General features: G+C 46.4%; 1 protein-coding gene across 1 annotated transcript; it reads right to left on the bottom strand.

Moving 5' to 3' along the window:
• Nucleotides 1-604: 604 nt before the first annotated feature.
• LOC144168645 (2-acylglycerol O-acyltransferase 2-like) lies at nt 605-19,422 on the bottom strand. The gene is made up of 5 exons (XM_077697590.1): nt 19,112-19,422; nt 18,224-18,456; nt 13,177-13,351; nt 5,676-5,875; nt 605-2,408 (listed from the first exon to the last, which is right to left on the bottom strand). Exons 1-5 carry the CDS (start codon nt 19,420-19,422, stop codon nt 2,257-2,259), a joined length of 1,071 nt encoding a protein of 356 aa, XP_077553716.1. The 3' UTR covers nt 605-2,256.
• Nucleotides 19,423-22,165: the final 2,743 nt, after the last annotated feature.

Genomic DNA, 22,165 nt, shown 5'->3' on the forward strand with positions numbered 1-22,165 from the left:
CATGGAAATTAACTGGATGGTCTAGTTTTAACGTTCGCGCTCACCAATAGCGCAGGAGAGCATATGAAAGGTATACAATTAACAATATGTTAGCTCAACTGCTTCTTCTGCTTCCGTGTCTTCTCCAAACAACTTGCCCTTGCAACTCGGTGATAACGAACTAAGAACTGCAACCTCTGAAACGGATGTTGTTTACCGGGCTGAGGCCAATTTCTGCACGCCCTGCATTCCGCATCCACTTTGGGTACCCTTCCCGGTGAGGTGTGGCAGTTCCAGTTCCTTATTCATGGCTTTCACTCAAGAACTGAACACACTACACAAGTGAAAACCTCTATCGATATCATACTCCGTATCGACGTCCATCTAAGCTCCTCACCATTGTCCTCCCGCCCTCACGTGACATGGCAACCAACGATTGGTCTCGAGGCCGGGTAATATGACGTCAAGGACATTTTACGCTGTGAGAACACCGCCACAAGAAATGTGGTCGCCCGGATGTCGCTTCTGCCATTAGCCGGCTTATGTTACAAGGTAGTATACTAGGTGTTGTGGCTCAAGATCGCATGCAGCCCCTCTTCGCTGGTGTAGGAATCAAATCACCAAATCAAACGAAAACATTTTATTTGACTGTATTTGAAGACACTAGAAGAACGTAAAAAATCGCCAATAAAGGGACACTAAACTCTAAAAACAGCTTTGCTTAAATCAGAATATCAGAATGTCATGAATCTACATACACCATTCTCAGCAGCGGCAGAACCAGTTGGCTATTAACAAAAAAAAAAACATGCCAAAAGCTTGAAAATAGGTATCGACTCCCCGTACACCTTCCTGCACTGCAGTTGGTGACGTCCCGAATCGGGAAGGCATGGTAAAACAGGACTGATGGAGCCTGTCAAAGCTTTCTTCTGAAACAGACGCTGATACAGGCACATGTAAAGGTAAATTAGATGTATGGGGGAGATTTTACGAAGCACGGGCTTTTTAGAAGTAAACAACCAAGCATCATGTAAATATGACCAGTCACCAAGTGCCGTTGGGTATCTTTTCCCATTTCGTGAGAGTGCAAATCCCACACAATATTTCATAGCTACAGTGCAGAACCCACACGTCTTACTCAGCGGCACCGCAGTCACTAGCGAACCTGCCTGTTTTGTGTGGTGGTACGTAATGTACCAATGTGGACTCTGAGGCATGCGCATCGCCGGAAGTAGCGTGCAAAACTCGAAGCAGCACTAAGCGGCGTCACGTCGGACATTAATGCTTTCGCTTCCTCAAGTACTTGGGTGCTGTCGGAATTTTAAGTGCAGAGCACTTTGGGGGCTCGCCTTGTCGTCGTAGCTCGCTCGCAGGACCCTAGTAGAACTACACAGCGTTCCGTCGTTGCGGCTGCCGTTGCGGAGTAACTTAGATGCTTCGAAAGCCAAGCGGTTTATATGGTCATAAGCGTTCGAAATTCGTGAGCCGCTGGCGCTTGTCATACATCCCCTCGTTGTTTCGGGAAAAGGAAACTGTAGGTACATTTTAGGTAAAATATACGTAATTAACCGGCAAGGCCCGCGTTCATTTAGTTATTAACGCTCATTGGGTTGGTTTTTACGATAGTAACCGAAAAAAAAAAGCGGCAGTGCAACGCCTGCACGTGCAAGACGAACAGCAAGCACAAAATGAACAGAACTCCAGCTGGCGCAGTTTCAGGCTGCAGGCGGCGCGTGAACACTGTGAAGGCGGGAAATTTGATTTGGATTGGGTGGTAGCAGTGAGTGGATAACGGCGCTACAGCCAGTTCCACTTAATGTAAAAGCTGTCGGAAGTACTCTGCACTTCCGACACATCAAGTGGAACGGCTTTAATTTTAACAGCACATTTTTTTATTTGTTCGAGCTTTCGTAACTTATATAAACAAAAATTATTAGTTTTTTATTCTATTCCTCTTTCCTTGTATTGAAATGTCTGTGAAATCCAGCTAACGCACTCACAGTTCGGAGAACAAAAAAATAGCGATTGCAAAGAGCGCGACGAAGAATGCGAGGATAGAGTGAAACGTGGTATTGTAAGGAAGAAAGCAAGAGAGAATAAGTGTCCGGAGAGAAAGGAGCGATAGGTGACTGCGGTGCCGCGTTACGGGTGCCTCTGTAGCGGCTACTGTGACACGGGCAGTACCAACAGACCCTGTTGTGTGTGCCACACACGGCAGAGCAGTGATCCCGTCGTTTGCGCCGGCTACAGCATGATGAGGTAACGTTCTTCGTACGCTCAGATGATGACGAGTTTCGATCCAGCGGTGGCGTACTTGTCCTTGTGGTCATTGAAGAGCTGTGTTAATGCGTCGATGTACTGCCGATGCACTCGGTCCACCTCTTCGTCACTGGGGAACTCGAGCTTGGGAACCTCCAGGGGCTTCCCCACTGCACGAGTAAAGGGATCAGTGGAACACATGTAGACACTGTGAGCTACCGGAGGCTTATGGTTCGGGGATATTTTAACAGCGGTTCCTGCGGCAAAAAGCTTTACTAATGTGCGATGAACACTTTAGATCGCCCTTGTAGCCATCCAGACCACCCCTTCGTTGTGTGTACTGGACACCTTGTAATGTCAGCACAGTGTGCAAGGTTCTGTGGTGTGCTCCGGGGTTAAAACAGCGTCCGGCTTGTCGCACGACGGCAATTTGTATGCGGCCTTCTTTTCATAAAATACGTGACGGGGTTTCTAAACATATCAGGGAGCCACATTTAAACGCAATAACCAAATTAAAAAATTCACCGACTGAATGGACGTCACGTTAGTTGTGAAGACATGTTAAATCCTGAGGCAACTGATTAATTCTAGTTTGTGGTGAAACTTCCGAGCACACTGATTTTTTTTCACTTGCTGAAATGTTGTCTTCTTTAGATTAGTTTCGAGGCAGTGCATGGTTACACGTAAACACGAGTCAGGTACTATGGGGCGCAGAAATACTTCTGAAAGCAGTTGTTACGTTCCAATCTCTTTGGAGCTGTAACTGACAATTACTCTAAAGACAATCTTTTACATTTGTATGAGCAATTTTATAACTAAATGGCGAATTCAATCACCTTTCCAGGGTAATTTAACATAGGGCATTTGTGAAAGGCCGTGTATGCCAGGCGTTATTCATTTCATCTCGATAGCTAATTTTCGAAAAACCCTGAAATGGGCTTCAGAGATTTATACTGAAGGCATCTGGCCCCACCAAAAAAATTAGATAACACTATGATACAAAATTATATTCTGGTAGTTGTAAGCCAGAGTTAGGATTTTTTGGTACGTCTAGCGGTGAAATTTGGAAAACATCGTGAAACACTGCCCCTAAATATCCCTGGATGTGTCCTGAAAGTATAGTTTCTATGCCTGGTCGTTTGGGCTATGCGATTATTCGTCAGTCATAAATTAGGCCAGTCTTTCCGCCGTAGTACCTTGCTTTCGTAATAATTATACCATGACAAAGATAGAGATCAAGATTAAAAAGTGGTGGAAAAGGTGGATAGATATAATTACCTTGGCTCATCATGGCTAACCGTGACAAAGCAAGAATTTTATATATGTCATTGGCTAGGGTAATGCGCTAGCAATTCTCCGGTAATCAACAGCACCATACCTCTGTCAATAAAAATTGTGTACAACCACAGCAATGATACTTCAGTAGCAAACTCACTGGTCGGAAACTCTAGTTTACTAAGCGCTTTTAAACATTGCATGTCGAAGAGCTTTGGGCAAAAAGAGGATAATGAGCAATGCTTAAGGACGCGAAACAGCGTCATGGATTAGGGAAGAAATTACCTACAAAATGTCCCAGCTGGTACTAAGAGAAACAGAGGGTGCTAAACCAGCCATCTGGTGCGGAGGACTTCTAACAAGCCCAGTATACATAGAATCACAAACAAGGGTCGTGTTAACTGATGGGTTCTGGTTACCTCGAACTTTACGGGTACACAGAATCGAGGTGAGAGACGAGCAGGTGCGGAGCAAAGGGGTTCGCGGAAAGGGCATTATTCAGCTCCTCACGTCCCGCCAACTCAGCCAAACGAGCGAGTAAATCCCCCCCCCATCAGCGGGTGCGACTAACTCGCCCCGACGGATTTTAAATACATCCAATACGCTTGTACGTGAGTGGGTTGAGTCAAAAACACCTGTTTATCGTTGCTCAACCCTCCCTCATCGAGTCCGTGTATACGGGGATGTATATTTGCAAGCAGAGCTGTTAGGGGTACAGGAGGAAGACGTGAGTGGTAGGAGAAGACAGAACGCGGAATTCAGGGAAGAGATACGAAAATTCCGGACTAAAAATGGTTTGATGAAAGGCCAGGTAGGTCCAGTTTAATTCGGATGCGAGTCCTTTGTGCTCCCGGCGTAATGATGCTGATGATTTATAGTTTAAGAATGATAGTCTTTCTTGAGCTACTTAAACGAGAAAATGTTGGTCTGTCTGTCTGTCTGTCTGTCTGTCTGTCTGTCTGTCTGTCTGTCTGTCTGTCTGTCTGTCTGTCTGCCTTTGCCTCAATTCAACCTTCTGCCCAAAAGTTCAGAGGATGCTTGATGAAGAGGGTTACACAGGCAAAACGTTTCAAAACCACTAAATTTGCAAACCCACTTCATACTTGCCAACGTTGTTCAGGAAAAAGACAACATTAGGCATATTTGAGGCAAAAGACACATAAGTGGAATTTGCAGTGTTCTTTTAATTAAATATACATGGCTGCTTCATCTTTGTTGTATAAAATAAAAGAAGGCGTGTTCAAAACAGTGTCTTGACCCATAAATACAAAAACCCTAGCTCTCGGGGTAGTGCCTCGTGGCGGCATTACAAGAAGTCTCACAGTAACGAAATGTTCTATTAGGTAGCGTGCTAGCAGTATAACGCGGTAAAATTGTATTGACTGGAGGGAACCTCCACCGTGTTTATCGTTGGAGGAGCGACACGGGAGGGGAAAAGCATGACAGGGGGGCAGGGAAGAGAAGAGACGCATTTGCGTGTCAGCGGCGGCACAAGCGTATCGCCTTTCGACGACATTTTCGGGGAATTAGGCCATTTTTTGCCCTTCTTCACGTTTCCTTCCCGCCTATCCTGCAATGCGGGCAGGAACCTTGCCCCCCCGCCTGACGACACCCTATACTCATAGTCTTACCACTTAGCACTGCCGAAGTGGAACTGGAGTGTCGATGATATGCCGACGCAATCCTGTGGCTAGTTTTCCAAGACAGCGTATGCATTTTCACGCTCACCGGTATCACGCTTCTGACTTTTATGATTCTTATTGTTATTATTATGCTTCATAATAATGATGATGGTGATGATCACCAAAAAAGCGCAAAAAAAAAAGGTGCACATTTTTTTTTGTTTGCAGCGGAGGGGGCAATAACTACATAATGACATTTGCAGGCCTTATGATATTTCGAATTCGTGATAAGCTCTGCATTGTTCGAAGTGTTCCACACGTTTCATACGAGAAGACAACGACGTCCTTAAATGTGAGAAGTAGCGGGGTTCGACGATGACATAAGTAACGCAACAGTAATGGTATTGTACGAGGCCGGTGTATTATGTGGTGATGATGAGTGGCGTATACGTGATTATTATGTGATTATGATGCAGCGCTGTACGTGTGGCCTGTGATTCTTCTGGAGAGGGCACAACAAAATATTTACATAAGACTCACCGACCGTGACGATTCGTTTACGGTGAGGGACCCAACCCCAGGAGTACTGGAAGACGCCTCGGCCCCAAAACAGCGGTGGAGTAAATCCGAGCAAAGACTTGATCCAGGCAACTACGCGTCCCAGCAATGAGTCGACGGGCACTTCCGCTTGCACGAAGATTTCGTTCTCACCGAACGAGAAGACGGGCACGAGAGGTGTCCTGCATGCCCAGCGACCATGATGCCTGTCGCGGCGTGAACTTTTCATTGAGTTTAGACCATCCTGTTTAAATCACCAACCTAAAATGTCACTAAAGAGAATGTACCAAAGCCTTATCTATGCCCGCATTGATACGCTTTAGCCACGTAACTAACAATTTGTTTGTTTAGCGCAAATCTGGGACATTAATTTATATGTAAGGAGCGGGGAAAAAAATCAAGGCTATTCCACTGGCTATTTCACCTTGGGAACGTGGATGAGCAGTCGAACTATAAAGTCATCGGCATGCAGTAATGGTGGTCACAATGATTGCTTCGTTATGGCCACTATAGAGACCTATCGGAATAGTCACTACTTATAAACATTATTTGATATTGTTGAGTAGATGCGGCATCGGTGTGCTATCGCAAGCGAAATTTCCCTAACAGGGAACACGAAAACAATTCTATTTTCGGTCCTGACACATTAGCATTGAGATCAACGACTACGACCACACTGTTAGTGTCATAGCAATTACCTCGACATCTCAAGGACAGTCAGAAGACACCGAATTAGTTCTTAAGGGTTCCGAATGCGAAATCACTAATGCCCAATCAATTGACCGCCTGAGACGTCATCCCCTTGGTCTCGAAGGGTTTCGTCCTCTTGCCCGTTGACACGATTTGCTTCGCGATCTGCTTCCACAATACGCTTTCGAATGTCTTTTATCGGTCTCCTAAGCACCGGCGTACGCAGATCGAGGCCCGTGCCGAAACTACTCGCGAAAGTTGCGTTCAGGAAGGAAAAACGACGCCAGTGGCTGCGTACAAATGGGGCAAAAGAATAAAGACGAGAACAATGAGAGGGAAAGCTGAGGCCACTGATGCCGACTATCAATAAATGACGACCACCGATAATTACGTTTCTGTCGCACGCTATGCATATGTGTTATACGGCTTCGACGTCAGCTCTCATCCCGGCGACGATCAGCCATTTTCTAGCAGTGATAAGAACAACAAAGACGAACAAAACCATAGGGATGCTATGTGAAGCATGCTCGCTCAACGTGGAAGATTCCGATCTTAATTTTGAGCTATTTATTGCTTTGATCCTTGTATTCTATGGCACACTGGAGTAGTCTAGGTGAGGTATGAAGATCACGGTAGAAAACCAGAAACTAGAGGCCCAATGCACAAAAGTTCAAGCAGAGCTAAGGAATCCCAGTGAGTAGTTTCAGCAATCAAGGAAGCAGTACTAGCCGAACCAGCACCAAGAAACGCAGAAAGATGGTAATAAAAGATTCCCCAGTTGATTCGCCGTAGCCGGGAGCAGAGCCAAGAGTAGGAAGCGCACAAATCCTACACAAAATACTCTAAAGAGTTGAGGCACGATTGAATCAAGCTACAGCGCATATCATAGACCAGCATTGCACTCCGACTAGATGGGTAGATTCCGTGTACAAGGAATCCAGCGCGCTGCCTGAAGGGGTCGAGGTGATCGAAAAGTCGCAGACCAGCACCCAAAATCTTATTACTATCGAAGACAAATAAGTAACACCCAAATTGTTAAGTTAGTAGTTCTGCAGTCACAAGTGCACTCACATGGATTGAGTAACCTACGCAGAAACATCGCGCAACGCCTGATGAATTTGCAAACAAAGCATCCGTTTTGGGGGGCCCGAAAAAGAAATTACGCTTTGTTTAGAATTAAAACATGCACATCTTGAGAAAGTTGTGCGCACACGCCTTTCTTTTCTGGGCGTCATGCCAACACAGCCTTGATCTGCCTTCTTATGCTCCAGTTCAGCCAAATTTAGCCACCTTCGTTGTGGCAGAATTAATGCGCGATCCCGTAATTCATTTTAATTCAAAAAGGGGCGACTCATGTACTTCACCCGTTCAGAAAAAAGAGAAGTGCGCACCAGACATGAACGTGCACGTGTGCGCGACCGACCCAAGGTTGCACATATCTGCTGAAGATGGCGCGTGAGGTGTCGCTGGCTCCGCGTAGCCTTGTGGGCGCTGTCCGTAGCCTATGCCTAGCGCTCATAAGTAGTAACTTAGACAAGCGGTTTTGTTCAGAGCATGCAGAGGGTATACGACTGATTGCATGGTTTCTCCGGTGTCCATCAGGCGGCAGTGTGCATCGGTGGAAATGAGTAATGGTTCTGGGCCTCTCATTTGCAAATTCAGTACTCTGTTTAAACTCAGACGCTCTAGCATGCCTTGAAGTGAACCAAAGAACGGTAGGCCGTTTGGCCTAAGGAGCGCATGGTAAAAGAAATAATGAAGCAGTGCAGGAAGATATGGGCTGGGCGTCGTTTGAAGTTCCAGAAGCTTAGAGTAAAATCTGTTTTGAGGGGAGGTTGAGAGCGATGAATCAACGTAGGTGGACAGCTAAAGTTTTGGGTACCTATACATGAAACGTGTGGACACGCCGTCGCTAAGGGATACTAGAAGGCTAACGATGAATAGCGGCAAGAACAGTGGAAAATCAAAGACAGCCAAAGTAACCAAAAAAAGAAGCTAGGCAGACAGAAACAAATAAATGAAGAGGAAAAATAGAAGCGATAACGTCATTGGAGATTTAAAGGGAGAAGAAATTGGACACCAAGAAGGAAAATTTCTACGATAATTCCAAAGGCAATGCTTCGCTTTTTGAGGGTAGAACAAGATGCTTAAGAACTAAGAGCTCTGTGCGGAAGTATACACAAAATGATAGGATATGCGTAGTCTGCCGAAAAGAAACAGAAACTATACGGCACATAGTGGCATAATGTAAGTGTATTCATCCATATCTAGATGAGGGAAATATTCGTCGTCCAGAGAGAGAGTGAACTTCAAAGCTCTCAAGAAAACTAAAAGAAGATTAAAATGCTGGTAGTCGAAAAGAAGAGAGGGGAATATGGTCTAGGGCAGCTACCTCCTCTGACAGAAAAAAAGCATTTTGAGCCTGCCCTAAGAGCAGCGCTAGAAGTAAACGAAGAGTGTAAAACATAAATATGTTAGTTTCTTTGTTAAGATGACACGTCATTAGCTTGTTGTATAGGGGATACTATTAGCAATCAAAAGAATAAGAGAGGTAAGTCGGTTGCTGACAAGCGACGTCCCGATCCAAAGCGAGGGCCACTAACCACCACCACACCGCCCACCACCACCACGATCATCATAATAATCATCATAATCATCATTATCATCATCGTCGTCGTCGTCGTTCAGGCCGTTGAGCCGCTATGTGTGCGGCGTTTCGCGGCATCTACGCTGCCGTTTTTCTTGTCCTGTGCGAATGTATTTACGAAAAGTTTGCTTCCCGAATTTCTGCACAGCTCCTGCCGAAGATGCTTACTCAGAACACCTGCTATAGACGTGCCCTTAATTGAAATAGGCATGAACTCGACACTTTGAAGGCAGATGCCTCCACCTTTGCCGACTTTTTCATATCCATCGGAAGATATGTGGAACCACTACCACTCCTTTCTTGCCGTTTGCTGCAAAACTAGGAAGCTTTATGCCATAAGGCATACAGTCGCATTTAAAAAAAAGCAGCCTATCATCTTTGGCAGCTACCACAGCGGACGTGCAAAACTCTGAACTCCGACATTTTAATACGTAGCATTATTTTCCGAGTGCCCCCAAGGCCCCAACGATATAACACCCTGCATTTCAATAGAAGTGCATAATTTGCAGGGTCAACATAAAGATATTAATCCCTACAATGGCGTAAATGTAGATAATAGACCGAACGAAATATAAAACACAAAAATACAAAAATAACACATAAAAGAGAACTAACGCAATCAAAAATACTCATCTTATACAGCTCCTCCACAAAAACAAGAAATAAAGGAGATGGGAAAAAATATCAGAAACACAAATAAAAAGATGCGTAATTCGTGGAGTTAACAGATTTAATGGTTATGATGGTGTAAATAGAGATAACAGGCCGAATAGAATTAAAAAAAAGAAAATACAAAACCCACAAAAATAAAAAATATAAAAGTGAACCTACGAAATCAAAACTGTGCGTAGTAATTGGTATAAACCCATTGTTATTCCTTCGCCTTCTGCGCAAAAAACGAGCATCAAATAAGTGCAAAAAAGAGAGGCAAAGAAAGCATTAAAAACATTTGCAAACACACACAAAGTACGTCTCAGCTCACGTGATAATTGCACAGCCTCGTGTTCTGATGGATCCTGTAGTTATTACAGACCACGATTACCTGTTTTTCCCTTGCGGGCGGATGTACTGATTAGTTCACAATGCACTTCTCCAAACCGTCAAATTCTCATAGGACTGCGTCGGACACGCGTTCTCACAATTTGCTAAGACAGCCTTAATAAGCTGCGAAAAAAAACAACAACGCTATCCTGACATTCATCAACCACGAATATTCTAACTAAACCATTTATAAAATTGTATTTACGTGGCAGACGTTTATTCAAGTCACACCCAAGAAAACAATGTTTTAGGTGAGGACGCAAGGAGTTCCTCACGGGCAGTGGTTGTATATAGACATCGACAAATTAAGAAAAAAAACATTCCACAGAAAGATAGAGAATTATCTACTATACTCGATTACAACTCAAGAACGGCACCACCTCATGTAGTGTATCACTCCGCCTAAGCGCCGGACCCGTGACGTCAGTGCGCGCGCGTTTTGAAAGGGGTTTGCTATGAATGCGTGATATCGTCTGCCTTGTCTCGAACAGTTTGTTTGACGTCACTGGAGTCGTTTATAAGCTTATTAAATCCAAAAAATCCCACGAATGGCTCACGCCATGTTCAAAATATTCCCAGTAACGCCCTACTTGCACCGCGCGGAGAAACATCCGGCTACGGTGATAAGGCACAGCGGCAACTTCCGATGCCGTTCTTAAGTTGTCACCGAGTATAATGCGTAGCATTCTTATGTCGCCTGTACTCAGTCCGAGTTTTTTCCAGCCAAATGTTTGTTTTTGTTTTCTAAATCATGTCCGACCAATTGTCTCCAATTACACTATTATAACAATTACAGGGGAAACTTTCGCGAAATCTTCAATATTGTGAAAATGCGATGCGGTATTCCTTTTGACATTTTCCGTAATTTTTTTATATTCGTGTTATTTTTGGTTTTTCAAAATTTCGTTCGACAAATTATCTCTATTTACGTTATTCTAACGATTACGTTTGCAACTATCGCGAATTCTGCGTTATTGTAGGAATGGAGGGCGTTACACGGTTCGCCCTTTCCCGTAAATATTTTACATTTTTGTTATTTTTTAGTTTTTCAAAATTTCGTTTGACCAATGATCTCCATTTACTCTATTATAACGATTACAGATGAAACTTTCGCAAAATCGGTATTATTGTGGAAATGCCATGCGGTATCCCCTTTGACATTTTCCGTGTCTTTTTTTATATTTTTGTAATTTTTTATTTTTTCAAATTTCGTGTGACCAATTCTCTCCGTTTGCGTTATCCTAACGATTATATCTGGAACTTTCGGGAACTCTGCATTTTTGTCGAAATGCAGGGCGTTACACGCTCCTGGCTGTGGGGGTACTCGGCAAAGTATGCCAGGAATTAAAAGAACGACGCGAGCCCGCTGCAGAAAGCGCCAGAACGGACTGCTCTTCATCCGTGCGATGGCTGCCTAATTTTGTGCTCACCGTCCTCATATTATAACAGCTTCACAGTAATTAAATGGGGGGGAGGTATTGTCTTGTCCCTTCCATTTTACGGTTGGCGGGTCGACTCAGTTGGAGGGGGAGCTGCGAAAAGTCGTGTTTTATCGCTTGCGCCTAGCTGCTGCGGATGGGTTTAGATGGTTCGATGGCGAGCGCCGCGGTGAAGGCGCGGCCACGCCCCCTTTTGAACTTACGCTCTGTCCAGCCCATTGGAGCGGCCGGCGCAAAACGCACGCAGGTGATCTAGCAGACGAGGCTGATAGGGGTGGTGGTGGTACCAGTGAAATGGCTCGTACCCACTCAGGGGGATTGGCCAGGAAATGGGCTCCTTACCGAAAGAAACTGTGTAATTTTTGTAGGGAAAGGACAATATTTAAATGTTAGAATGGATTAGTAGTAGATGACTAGAGAAATAAAAGTAAGGAGGTTAGAGAAATAAATAAAAAAAAGGTATAAACGAAAACCATAGAATGAGAATTGGAAGTAAGAAAGACGAAGAAAGAATGTGGTACAGACGAAGCAGTGAGCTAGGCGCGCATATACTTGCAGGGGAATATAGCAGGGCCAAATGATGCCTAACACGGCAGACGGCCTGATTCCAGGATGAGTGAGTGCAACGCACGGCAAAGATCCCCGTGGCAGAATCCCAGTTCCTTTGCCCCGAGTGACAATATAACTGTATCAGGCAGCGGGAGGTTTAGCCGGCTGCATGTGCTTTCTAAGTACCGTCGTCTTATATATAGGAGAACCGTCGGCAGGAGAAGAAGAAAGGGTCGATCGCTTCTGGTTCTCTGCAGAAAGCGCATAGTGGCGACGGGGCCAGATTAGAGCGGTGCAAGTAATAAATTAAATTTGGCGTGCGACAGCGAAAGCTAGTGAGGGTGACTTCGCAAGCTCGCGACTGGCTTATGCTGCACTTCCATGAGTACCGGAGGTGCTCGACCTCCGAGTCTTCGTAAGCTGAATCAGGCATACTTGTAAGTAAGTACAGTATAATGGAGAAGCGATCGAAGTTTAGCGTCTTCAGCGAGTGATTGTCCATTTAGTACGACGGCCACCTATCTGGAGCAATGTGCGTTATCAGCGCGGATTTCGGAATACCGTCTCCCATCCTGTCGACAACTGTTACACAATCTTGAGGAGACCAATTTGGGTCCCAGGATGGTCAATCGACATGCGGACATTTTTTGTTGTTTTCCTGACATAGTTTAGAGTCTAGCTGCATATTAAAACACAGCCTAAAGCCGGATAGATTACAATGCCGCATCATAGCACTTTCAAATGATGCAATGAAGGATGGATGAATGACGACGTGCATCAAAGCCGTATTGTGGGCGACAACTATAGTTGCGCGGATCACCGGAAGAACTTAACCAAGAACACGTTCTGAACACAACTGGAGGCTGCGAGGGTCACGCTTCGTGGCCCTCGGCTCCCGTTTTGCGTAATACATGCAAAACCTTCATTGAGTACCCTAAAAACCTCAGGATCACAGCGTCGCCTGAATACCACGACCCTTACCTGGCTGCAGGAAGCACGGCCTCGAAACAACCAATTGTTGACCCAGAATCTCGCCTCCCGGAAGCATGTAAAACATGACATGTACTCTTGGAAGACAGTGTACGTATGCCAGCGCATGTCATGGTCACCCACGCACCCGTGCTTCAAAGCGACCCGAACGAATCCTTTGCGCTTGGTCAGGACCAGCTTGTAGCTCCCGGGCTGGGCTTGGTGCATCTCGGTGTCTCCGCCCACCAAAATCGCGGCCGCCCTGCCCGGCGTTTTGCTGGAGAGGACGCAGTCCAGGCTTTCCCGGGATGGGCAGCACACACCTGCGACCAAATTTCAGTGCGTAGGGATTCCAGATGGCCGAGATGTAGTATGGCAGCCTTGAATAATCTTTTGACCCATTAATTCAAGGCTGCAATGCGATCCGCGATGTGGCCCACCGTTACAAATTGGAACAGAAAAAATGCTGAGAATAGAGGGTGCGAACACTGCGGCAATTCAAGCATGACGACAACTGTGAAGTCAAGCCGAGCTTCGCATCGGCGGCAGCATTGGCTACAGCAGACATGGCTGGCGCGGTGGCACCGGCTGTGATGGCGCTGAGTTCGCTCCAGCGGTGACGGCTTGAACCCCTTCCCGACGCGTTCATTGTTTGCTTGCACTCGTAAAACGGAGTGTACAGCTAGTACAAGGACGCGCAGGCGACAAAACGCATGGAAATGGAATGGGAACGACTGCGACGAAATGTTGACAATGGTTGTTAAGTTCGCGCACGCCAGTTAATTAATGCCGCCCGGCAACTCGGTATCGTTCGGTATGTATAGAGTGTTTACTTTTTTGGTGTTTCCTTTCACGCCGACCAAGCTTACTTGGGCGTGAGGGGCGTAAGGAGAAACCCCGGAAGCTTCTTTGTTATTCGACGCGCGTTTTTGTTTACCCGACGAGCGGGCTCGGAGAGGACGAATACAAATGTGTCCGTCACCCCACAATAGTTAAAAGCGATGCAAGCTTTTGAAGGAGGCCTTCCTTTAGTTCAATTGGGGAAACTGGCGGAGGGGGACCGTTGACATTTTAACGTCCGCGATCACCGCCACGAGAATGCCCGAAGCGGTCAAGAGCTGGAGGTCAGTCAAGGCGTCAAACATAGCAAGAGGACACCAGACGTTTAGTCTACGGTAGATGCACTGCTCAAAGTTACTGGGTGTAGTTTCCGTTCGTCGCACGTCATACCCTGGCGACTTGGTGGCTGCGATGCGTCAATAGGTAGGCGACCAGGCTTTGTTAGGCGCTCCACGTGGTTACAAAGGGAATGAATTTTGGCGGCGTATGGCACAGTTATAGGCGCGCATGGTATGGACAATACTTTAAGACGAGCCGCCCGATAGCCGATGGCTGGCGCTCGGTTTTCTTTTAGTAGGGTGATTTTTATGGGTGTTATATTTGTGTTTTGCGGAATACCTCCGTGTTTATGTAGGAAAATCAGAGAGGTGGGTCACGTGACTATTTTGAACCCACCTTAGCTTTGTTTGCCACATCGTTGAATTTAACTATGGTGGGCAACAAAATGCAGTAGCACGGAACCAATGCTCACGCGAAAGCAAGAACGTCGCGTTCAATTGCTTGTCCACAGCGAACATCCCGTTCGCTTCTCCACTCAGGAGGTTGGGACCCAAAATTCACTTGGCACGGCGGGAGAGGGGCAAGCGAGAAACTCTTTGGTCCGGAATTCTAATGGCGTAGCAAGGCGTGCGCATTGGATCGAGCATAACTTTTTTTTAGGATGAAATGTTCACGTTTTCTTAAAGTGACGGCAGTGCGATCTGTCATGATTTTGTTAAGGATACCCACCAGACAGGGCGTCGATTCCTTCGATCTAAGTGTAGTACAACTTTACAATATATTCGGAGTTCAATTTCATTAAGGGGACCCTGCAACACGTTTTTCAACTGTTTTTGAAATCTTAAATGCTTGCAGAGCGTAGTCAACCAACACACCCAGTCGTTAGATATGGGGTCGCGAAATGCCACAGCCAAAAATTACTGCTCTGTGCCCATCAGATAACTTTTAAACTCGCTCAAAAGATTTTTTTCTCTTTCCCGGTCTTGACGTTCTTCGACGGCACGAATTACGTCCCTAAGGCCATGAAACGGCTGTTGGTCTGTTTTCCTTCAGTTGCAGCAATGAACGCTTTTCGATAGCAACTTAAAAAAATTTGCGCCCACCTCCCCTCGCGGGAACCCTGGTGTGATGCGACGCTGAGGGGGATTCAAGCGCAAGCGGAGAGCAACCGCCGACCGAAAGGCCGCCGGAGAGCGGCACACCTTTGCGATCGCTGCGCCGCCTGCCGCCGCTTCTCCGCGGAGTTAACGGGATTAGCGCTGCGCGGCCCATAGGGGCTCATGCAGTGTTTTGGTTCTCTTTCGCTTCTTTTTGCCCTTCCAAGTGCTAAAAAACTTGTTATGGTGACGTCTGTAAGTAAACAGTACGTTTAGGTCCCTTCAAAAGCCGCTGCGTTTTGGTAGGGTGCTAAAACAACAATAGCTATCCAGGAACGCGGCTCTGCGTCCTTCTCGGCGGATGTTACGGGCGTCGGCGACGGCAGCAGCATACCACCGCTGTCACCTCCGAATGCGCCCGGCACAAGTGAATTTTATTGTCGCCTCGTTTAAACCTGATACTGGCACAATGAGAGGTGTGTTTTGTTTTGTAGCGCGGACAACGAATGCGGCCTGATTACGAATATGTGCGTCGTAGAAAAATACATATATATCGGGGATGCGATTACCCAATACCTGATAACGTGTGCCTTTTATAAGAATATAAGCCATGCGAAAATGTTAAGTATATTCCAAGGCTCTGCGTCGTGAAAGATGTGCACTCATGCCTTGTAGCAAGAACCAAGAAAAGTGAATTAACCACTGAAAAATTAATGGTCTGCAAGCCCGGAAGAAACAGAAATGAAAAAAAAATTCAGTGCAGCTTCTGAAATGCTAAAGACGTTCGTATAAACTTAACACGGGTAGGACTTACAAGACCAACTAGTGTGCGAAATGCACTGCTATTTCGCTTGACATGGGGAGGGGGAGGGGGACGCTTACGTATTGTTGTGTACGATTGCGGAGCGAAATCTAGGAAAGAACGTTTTACTAATCACACACACAAGCTACTCGGTCACGTCACTCTAGTTTTCAGACTTCAACTAACAGCTGATCCCTCGGCGACCGGATTTTTTGAGGTGTACAAGTTCAAAAATGATAAAAGGTGTCGTTAGAAGAGTGGGATATCTGATAAGCCCTTCTGATTTCCGTTTGTGCTAGATTCTGCAGGACCCTGCGTCAAATGACTATGCTTCGAAGAAACGTTTAGTCGCGAATGGGCATTACTGTAGAAGCCCTTCTTCGGCCTGCTCGCGGAGTATATATGTAACATATATGAATGTTTGCGGGCGCTGAGCTAACGACAAGACGCCCCAGCATTATTTTTCTTTTTTTTTTTCGTGCGTTGATCCCGGGTATAATTTTGAATTATCCATCGTACGTAATTCGTAGAATGTTGGGGAAATTTATGTCCAGGGTAGGGATCAATATCTGAGGTATGATATTGGCAAGCATAACTGGCGTGATGTCAGGTATGAGCGCTCCACTAGGTTATATAAGCGCACAAAACTGATTTACATCGTAATGTACAGCCATGGCACGACCATCTAGGGAAATTATGCTTACGGAGCCACTGTTAGTAAATTTCACGGCAGTGGAATCACAATCATTTCCATATGCATATCCCTGTTTCGCGACGCCGACCTGTGGCGCACACCTGGCGTTTGTACAGACGGAATGTACCAGACTAAGATCGCGTCACACACATTTACACTCTCGTAAACACACCGCATTTGCGAAGAGAGTGACTGCTCCACATAAATATGTATTTCCAGCGCCTACAAACGGTAAATCTCCGTCGTGAACGGGCCCCGAAAGCAACGGTGACAGTGGGGAGCGGGCCGGCGACTCCCGCGGCTGCTTTCGAAACGGCCCGCTAGGGGGATTTCAGTGGCGCCCTTACAGGCCGCGCTCGAGGCGTATATGCGCAGCGCGCCCGAAGGAGAGGAGACCGCGGAAGAGAGAGTACTGCACATGCGCCGGCGCCAGTGCGCCTGCCGCGGCTATGACGCAACACAATCCAACACAACCCACTTTAATCCAATCCAATTCAATCCAATCCAGTCCAATCCAATCCAATCCAAGCCAAGCCAAGCCAAGCCAAGCCAATCCATTCGAATCCAATCCAATGCCCCTCGCGAGAGAGGGGCATCGGAGAGGAGAGGGGGTGAGCGGCGGAGAGCGCAGCTCGCGCGGCGAGGAGAATGGGGGAGGGGTGGACGACAACAACGCCGACGACGCTGCATGGACAAGGAATGAGATGCAGTCGCATCTAGAAAAGATAGAAAGGCTAAAGCAGAAATGGAAGGCGGTATCTGATGCGAAGACGAAACCACGGAGTGCCACTCTGTGCTGGCGATAACTATAGCTTTCGCAGTGGTTCCAGACGCGAAGGAAGGACTGAAAGCGCTTATCGAAAGTCTAGCGTTGTCCGTGTAATTTGCTCTAAGGTGATCATGTTCTCAAAAACATTGCGTTGTGCCTTATTTCTGCCGGCAACACTTACGCTTCTTTTCTAAATGCTCATTTGCTCGTGGCACGCACCATCCATAGCACACGTGTCACTGCGATTCCTGCTTTCTATTAGGAGGAGGAGGAGGTAGCCTTTATTGTGGCAGGAAGACTCTACGTCAAGTGGGGGAAGGGGAAATAGAAGGGGGGGGGGGGTTGTAACTTGGGACATCTTAAATGCGTACAGTTCGACCGAAAACAGGTGGGCTCCTTAAGAATGCTGAAGAGGCCGCGTGGGGTGAGGAGAGCAGGCTCACGACTCTAGACTGCTCGCGCTAGTATTAGGAAGGAACTTCGAAGTGGTTGCTATTTTACTCCACGTGTACGTCTTAGTTCTACCATTGGAAAGTGCACAGAGGCGGGGTAGGTAACCGGAACTGTATTGCCTGATCTGTCTCGCTTCATCGTTCTTATTTTACACGGTACTTCAAACATCAAAACCATCAGTGTCCACCAGATAGTCAAGCCTAGAGCACTGGTAGATTATCGGACATGTGGGCTGTGGTTGAGACCAGAAAAACAACGTACCACACGCGAGCAACAATTCCCGGTAGAAGGGCATGCTAAACTGTATCTGCACTGTGGCCAGGTGCGTCCGAATTCCGGGAAACAGATGACGGAAGTTGGTCGCGTCCGTAGCGAAATTACAAACTGCCCCCGCCGCCATGACGCCATGCGGGTGGCAGCCGAACAGGTAGTTTCGGTCCGCCGGAAGGTCACAGGTCTTCACCAGCTGGACGGGAAAGTAGTCTCGAACGTACCTGCGTTAAATACACAGTTCCTCAAATTTGAGCAATGAAGTTGAAGTGGCAGTGAGGGCTTTATTCTGCTTTACAGTGATACTGGTCGCGTTTACGACAGGTTTCCTCTGTCTTCCTGTGAGTCCTAAATAGTGGCGTTGCCCTTACGTCTTTGGTGGCTACTGAATAGCGCCGCGGTTACATCTATTTAGCAGCCTGAGGACTTGGAGAAAACAATGAGCACGCCTTCTAAAGTTTTTATCTCGAAAACGAAATTACAATTTATCAAAGCTATAAAAGACTAGGTGCAGGTTGCAATTAACATTTAACCGTATTGTGATACCGTGGTTTTAAATGTTATTCATGGACGAAAAAAGAATATGTCTGCAAGGAAGAAAAAGAAAACTGCGACCCAACAACCATTCAAAGCTTCAATTTCCTGTTGTTTTATTCGGTTTCTCAAAAGAAAATGCGGAACAGCTGCGGAACCCGCTGCCTGCTACTCGGGGTTCATCTGTTCAGGGTTCATGTATTCATACACGCGTACGCGTATACATGCATGAATATTGTTACGTTGCAGCAGAAGTGATGCGGCGAGCCATGGGTAAGAATGATGAATGGTCTATTTACAGAATGTACAAAGTGACCATGGGTCTGACTAGGCCAGGCAACGTACCGCCAGCCCCCAGCTTCGTCGTCGTCGCAGATGCTGGTGCGCGACGTTACGCGCACTGTCGTCTTCCTCGTCTTCCGATGGCGTAACATAACCTGCTCCTCGAAGGCGACCGTTTCGGTCGAGGCCGTGGTAGTATGACTAGTTTGGTGAAGACGGACGATGGGATCAGAATATACAGCGAAGAAGTTCTTGGCGCCACGCATGAAGATGGCGGGTTTGGTGAACACTGGCCCATAGCTCAGCGATGTCCACAAGGTGACGACAAACCGGTGAGAGGTGGTAACCATGCCGGACATCAGGGCTGAGGACATGGCATCATTGGCTGGTCACATGGCTGGTCTTCGCGGCAGGACAAAGCTCAGATGAACGATGTGATGGACTGAAGCGATATATTTACATTTTTTATAGCGGCCACGACAGAGCTCGCGCAAGGTGCGCTCTAGACAGCTAGACACTTTGTCGTCGTCTTCATCGTCCTTGGGTCAACTCGCTGTGAAGCATTGCCACCTGAGTCCCGTAACAATACGTGCTTATATACGCGCTTACATACCTACAGTCGTGTACAAATGAAAGGCGGACACGAAAATATGAACCAGAACAAGCGAAATTGATAAATACTGTTCGTTGAGGCCCAATAAATGCGTGCTACTGGCATACTTCGAAATCGCCACTTCCAAACTTCGTTTTTGTAACTAATTTTAACTTGAATGGAAAGAAATCCCCCTATTTGCGGGTTCTGGTTCATATTTTCGTGTTCGCGTTTTATCTGTCCTTGACTGTACATACATACATACATACATACATACATACATACATACATACATACATACATACATACATACATACATACATACATACATACATACATACATACATACATACATACAGCAAATCAGAAAATGGGAAATGAGGGGCTCAGTGAAATAAGACAGAAATTAAGGGTTAGCAGTCAAGAAAACCTCGGAAAACAAAGGGGAGGTTGTTGTGGGTCATAGAAAAAGATGAAGAATTTTTTGAGTAAGAAAGAAAGTGGTGAAAAAATGCCCGCCGGGTTGGATCCGAACCCACGACCTCCAGAATACCGGTCTGGTGCGATAACCACTACGCTACCGGCGGGGCTGTTTCCCCACCAGTTTCTGGGGTATTTATGTTAAAGGTATTTTTTCTTTCCTGCACTTGGGGGTGGTAGCCAGCGCCACTCTCACTACTCGGGGTGAAGGGTACCTTCTTTTTAACCCCCGGGCCGTGACTCGAGTGTTTACGACATGTCGAGAGTGGTCGACCAGCGTTTAACCCTCTTAAGATACCTTTGGCACAAAGACTGCCAGAACAGAGGCCCTCGCTAGGCATGTAGCAAATCAGAAAATGGGAAATGAGGGGCTCGGTGAAATAAGACAGAAATTAAGGGTTTGCAGTCAAGAAACAGATGAAGAATTTTTTTGAGTCAGAAAGAAAGTGGTGAAAAAATACATACATACATACATACATACATACATACATACATACATACATACATACATACATACATACATACATACATACATACATACATACATACATACATACATACATACATACATACATACATACATTGCGGTTATCGGGGTGGGATTTTTTACGAGCTCATAATTTTCTGGAACGTTACATAAATAAAGCAGAATTCAAAAGAGTAAAAATACCCTTATTTTATTGGCTGATTGAGCACGAATGCCGGTGTCGGTGTTGGCGTCGTCACCATGGGCTGCAAAAGCGCTCATTGGGAAGCGTTTCATTGCACAAGGTGTTACATCGCACGAACCGTCCTATTAATATTGTGAGCAATAATCCGTTACTTGTTACGCTGTATGGAGATCATCTGGCACTCCAGCGTCTCATTACCATTATCACCATCATGTCATACCTTATCTGCTTCTCCTAACCATCCACGTCATTATTCCCTGGGTTCTGGGCGCTGGGCTGCCGCTCCGAATAAACGCCCTGTGTCGACCGTCTCCGAGGTGCCTGCCGTCTGTCCTTGGTGTGTCCCTCAATATACGTAGCAGCGACAGTAGCGCAGTGGAAGAACGCAGCCACATTAGACAACCGACGAGCGAAAAAAATCACCATCGTCGTCCACTCTCACTTCAAACCGCTGTAGGAATGAGGTGGGGCGACGGGTAAAAGACAGATCTAAGCCATTAGAAAGCGTTAAGGCGGATCGCGAATGAAATCGTCTCAAGTGTAAAAATAACACGGCCCATCGACAACGAGATGTGGCAGAAATGTAGTAGCATTCAAAAACCTATAAATTGTGCTTGGGTGTCTTCGGACTGTTTACTTACAGCCAATGTTTTTGCTATAAAAGAAACACTTTTTAAGATATCGCGTATTTGTTGTTCTTATACAAATATGCCTCCAGAAGCTGTCAATGCTTGCTGCAATTGTAATCCTTCAGCTTATCATACTTGGTCATCTAGACGTCCTAGATCTTGAAAACAGCCACCAACAGTGAATTTACCTCCAGAAGGCCCATGATCGAACCCAGTCGCTCCAACGACCTCCACGGGCGCACGTCTTCCTGTCCCAGTACATCCAGGCCCCGTAGACCATGGGCAGAGGGTAGTAGCGTGTGCACAGGAAAATGTATATCAGCAAGAACAAGTAGCAAAAGCCGGAACAGCAAATTGTGAATGTGAAGACCAGTGCCGCCAGCGTCTCGAGGCGTCGCCGCAGAGGAAGCCTCAGCGGAGTCCACTTCGCACCCAAGAATGGCATGATCGCTCTGGCTCCCGCTCTGCACGCAAAAAAGTAGGCTTCCGCTTGTGTCGTGCGGATGTGTTCTGTTTATATAATGACGTTCTTGGTCATCATCAACTCTCTCTGCTTGAACTCAGGGGAGTAACTCATACCAAAGTGTTTTGCTTCTTTCGCTTTTAATCGCCCGTACCGGACCCCACAGTGCTAAAATTTGCGCGAATTTTCGTTTCAAGAAAACCCAGCAATGTAACGGGCGCCACGATGAGAACACCCTCGTGATATCACTGGGGGCGACTGCTCCGCACGACGCCAGCCCCG

The sequence above is a fragment of the Haemaphysalis longicornis genome, unplaced genomic scaffold (genome assembly GCF_048455015.1).
Source record: "Haemaphysalis longicornis isolate Haplotype H1 unplaced genomic scaffold, Haemaphysalis longicornis Haplotype H1 scaffold_2, whole genome shotgun sequence".
NCBI classification, from domain to species: Eukaryota; Metazoa; Arthropoda; class Arachnida; order Ixodida; family Ixodidae; genus Haemaphysalis; species Haemaphysalis longicornis.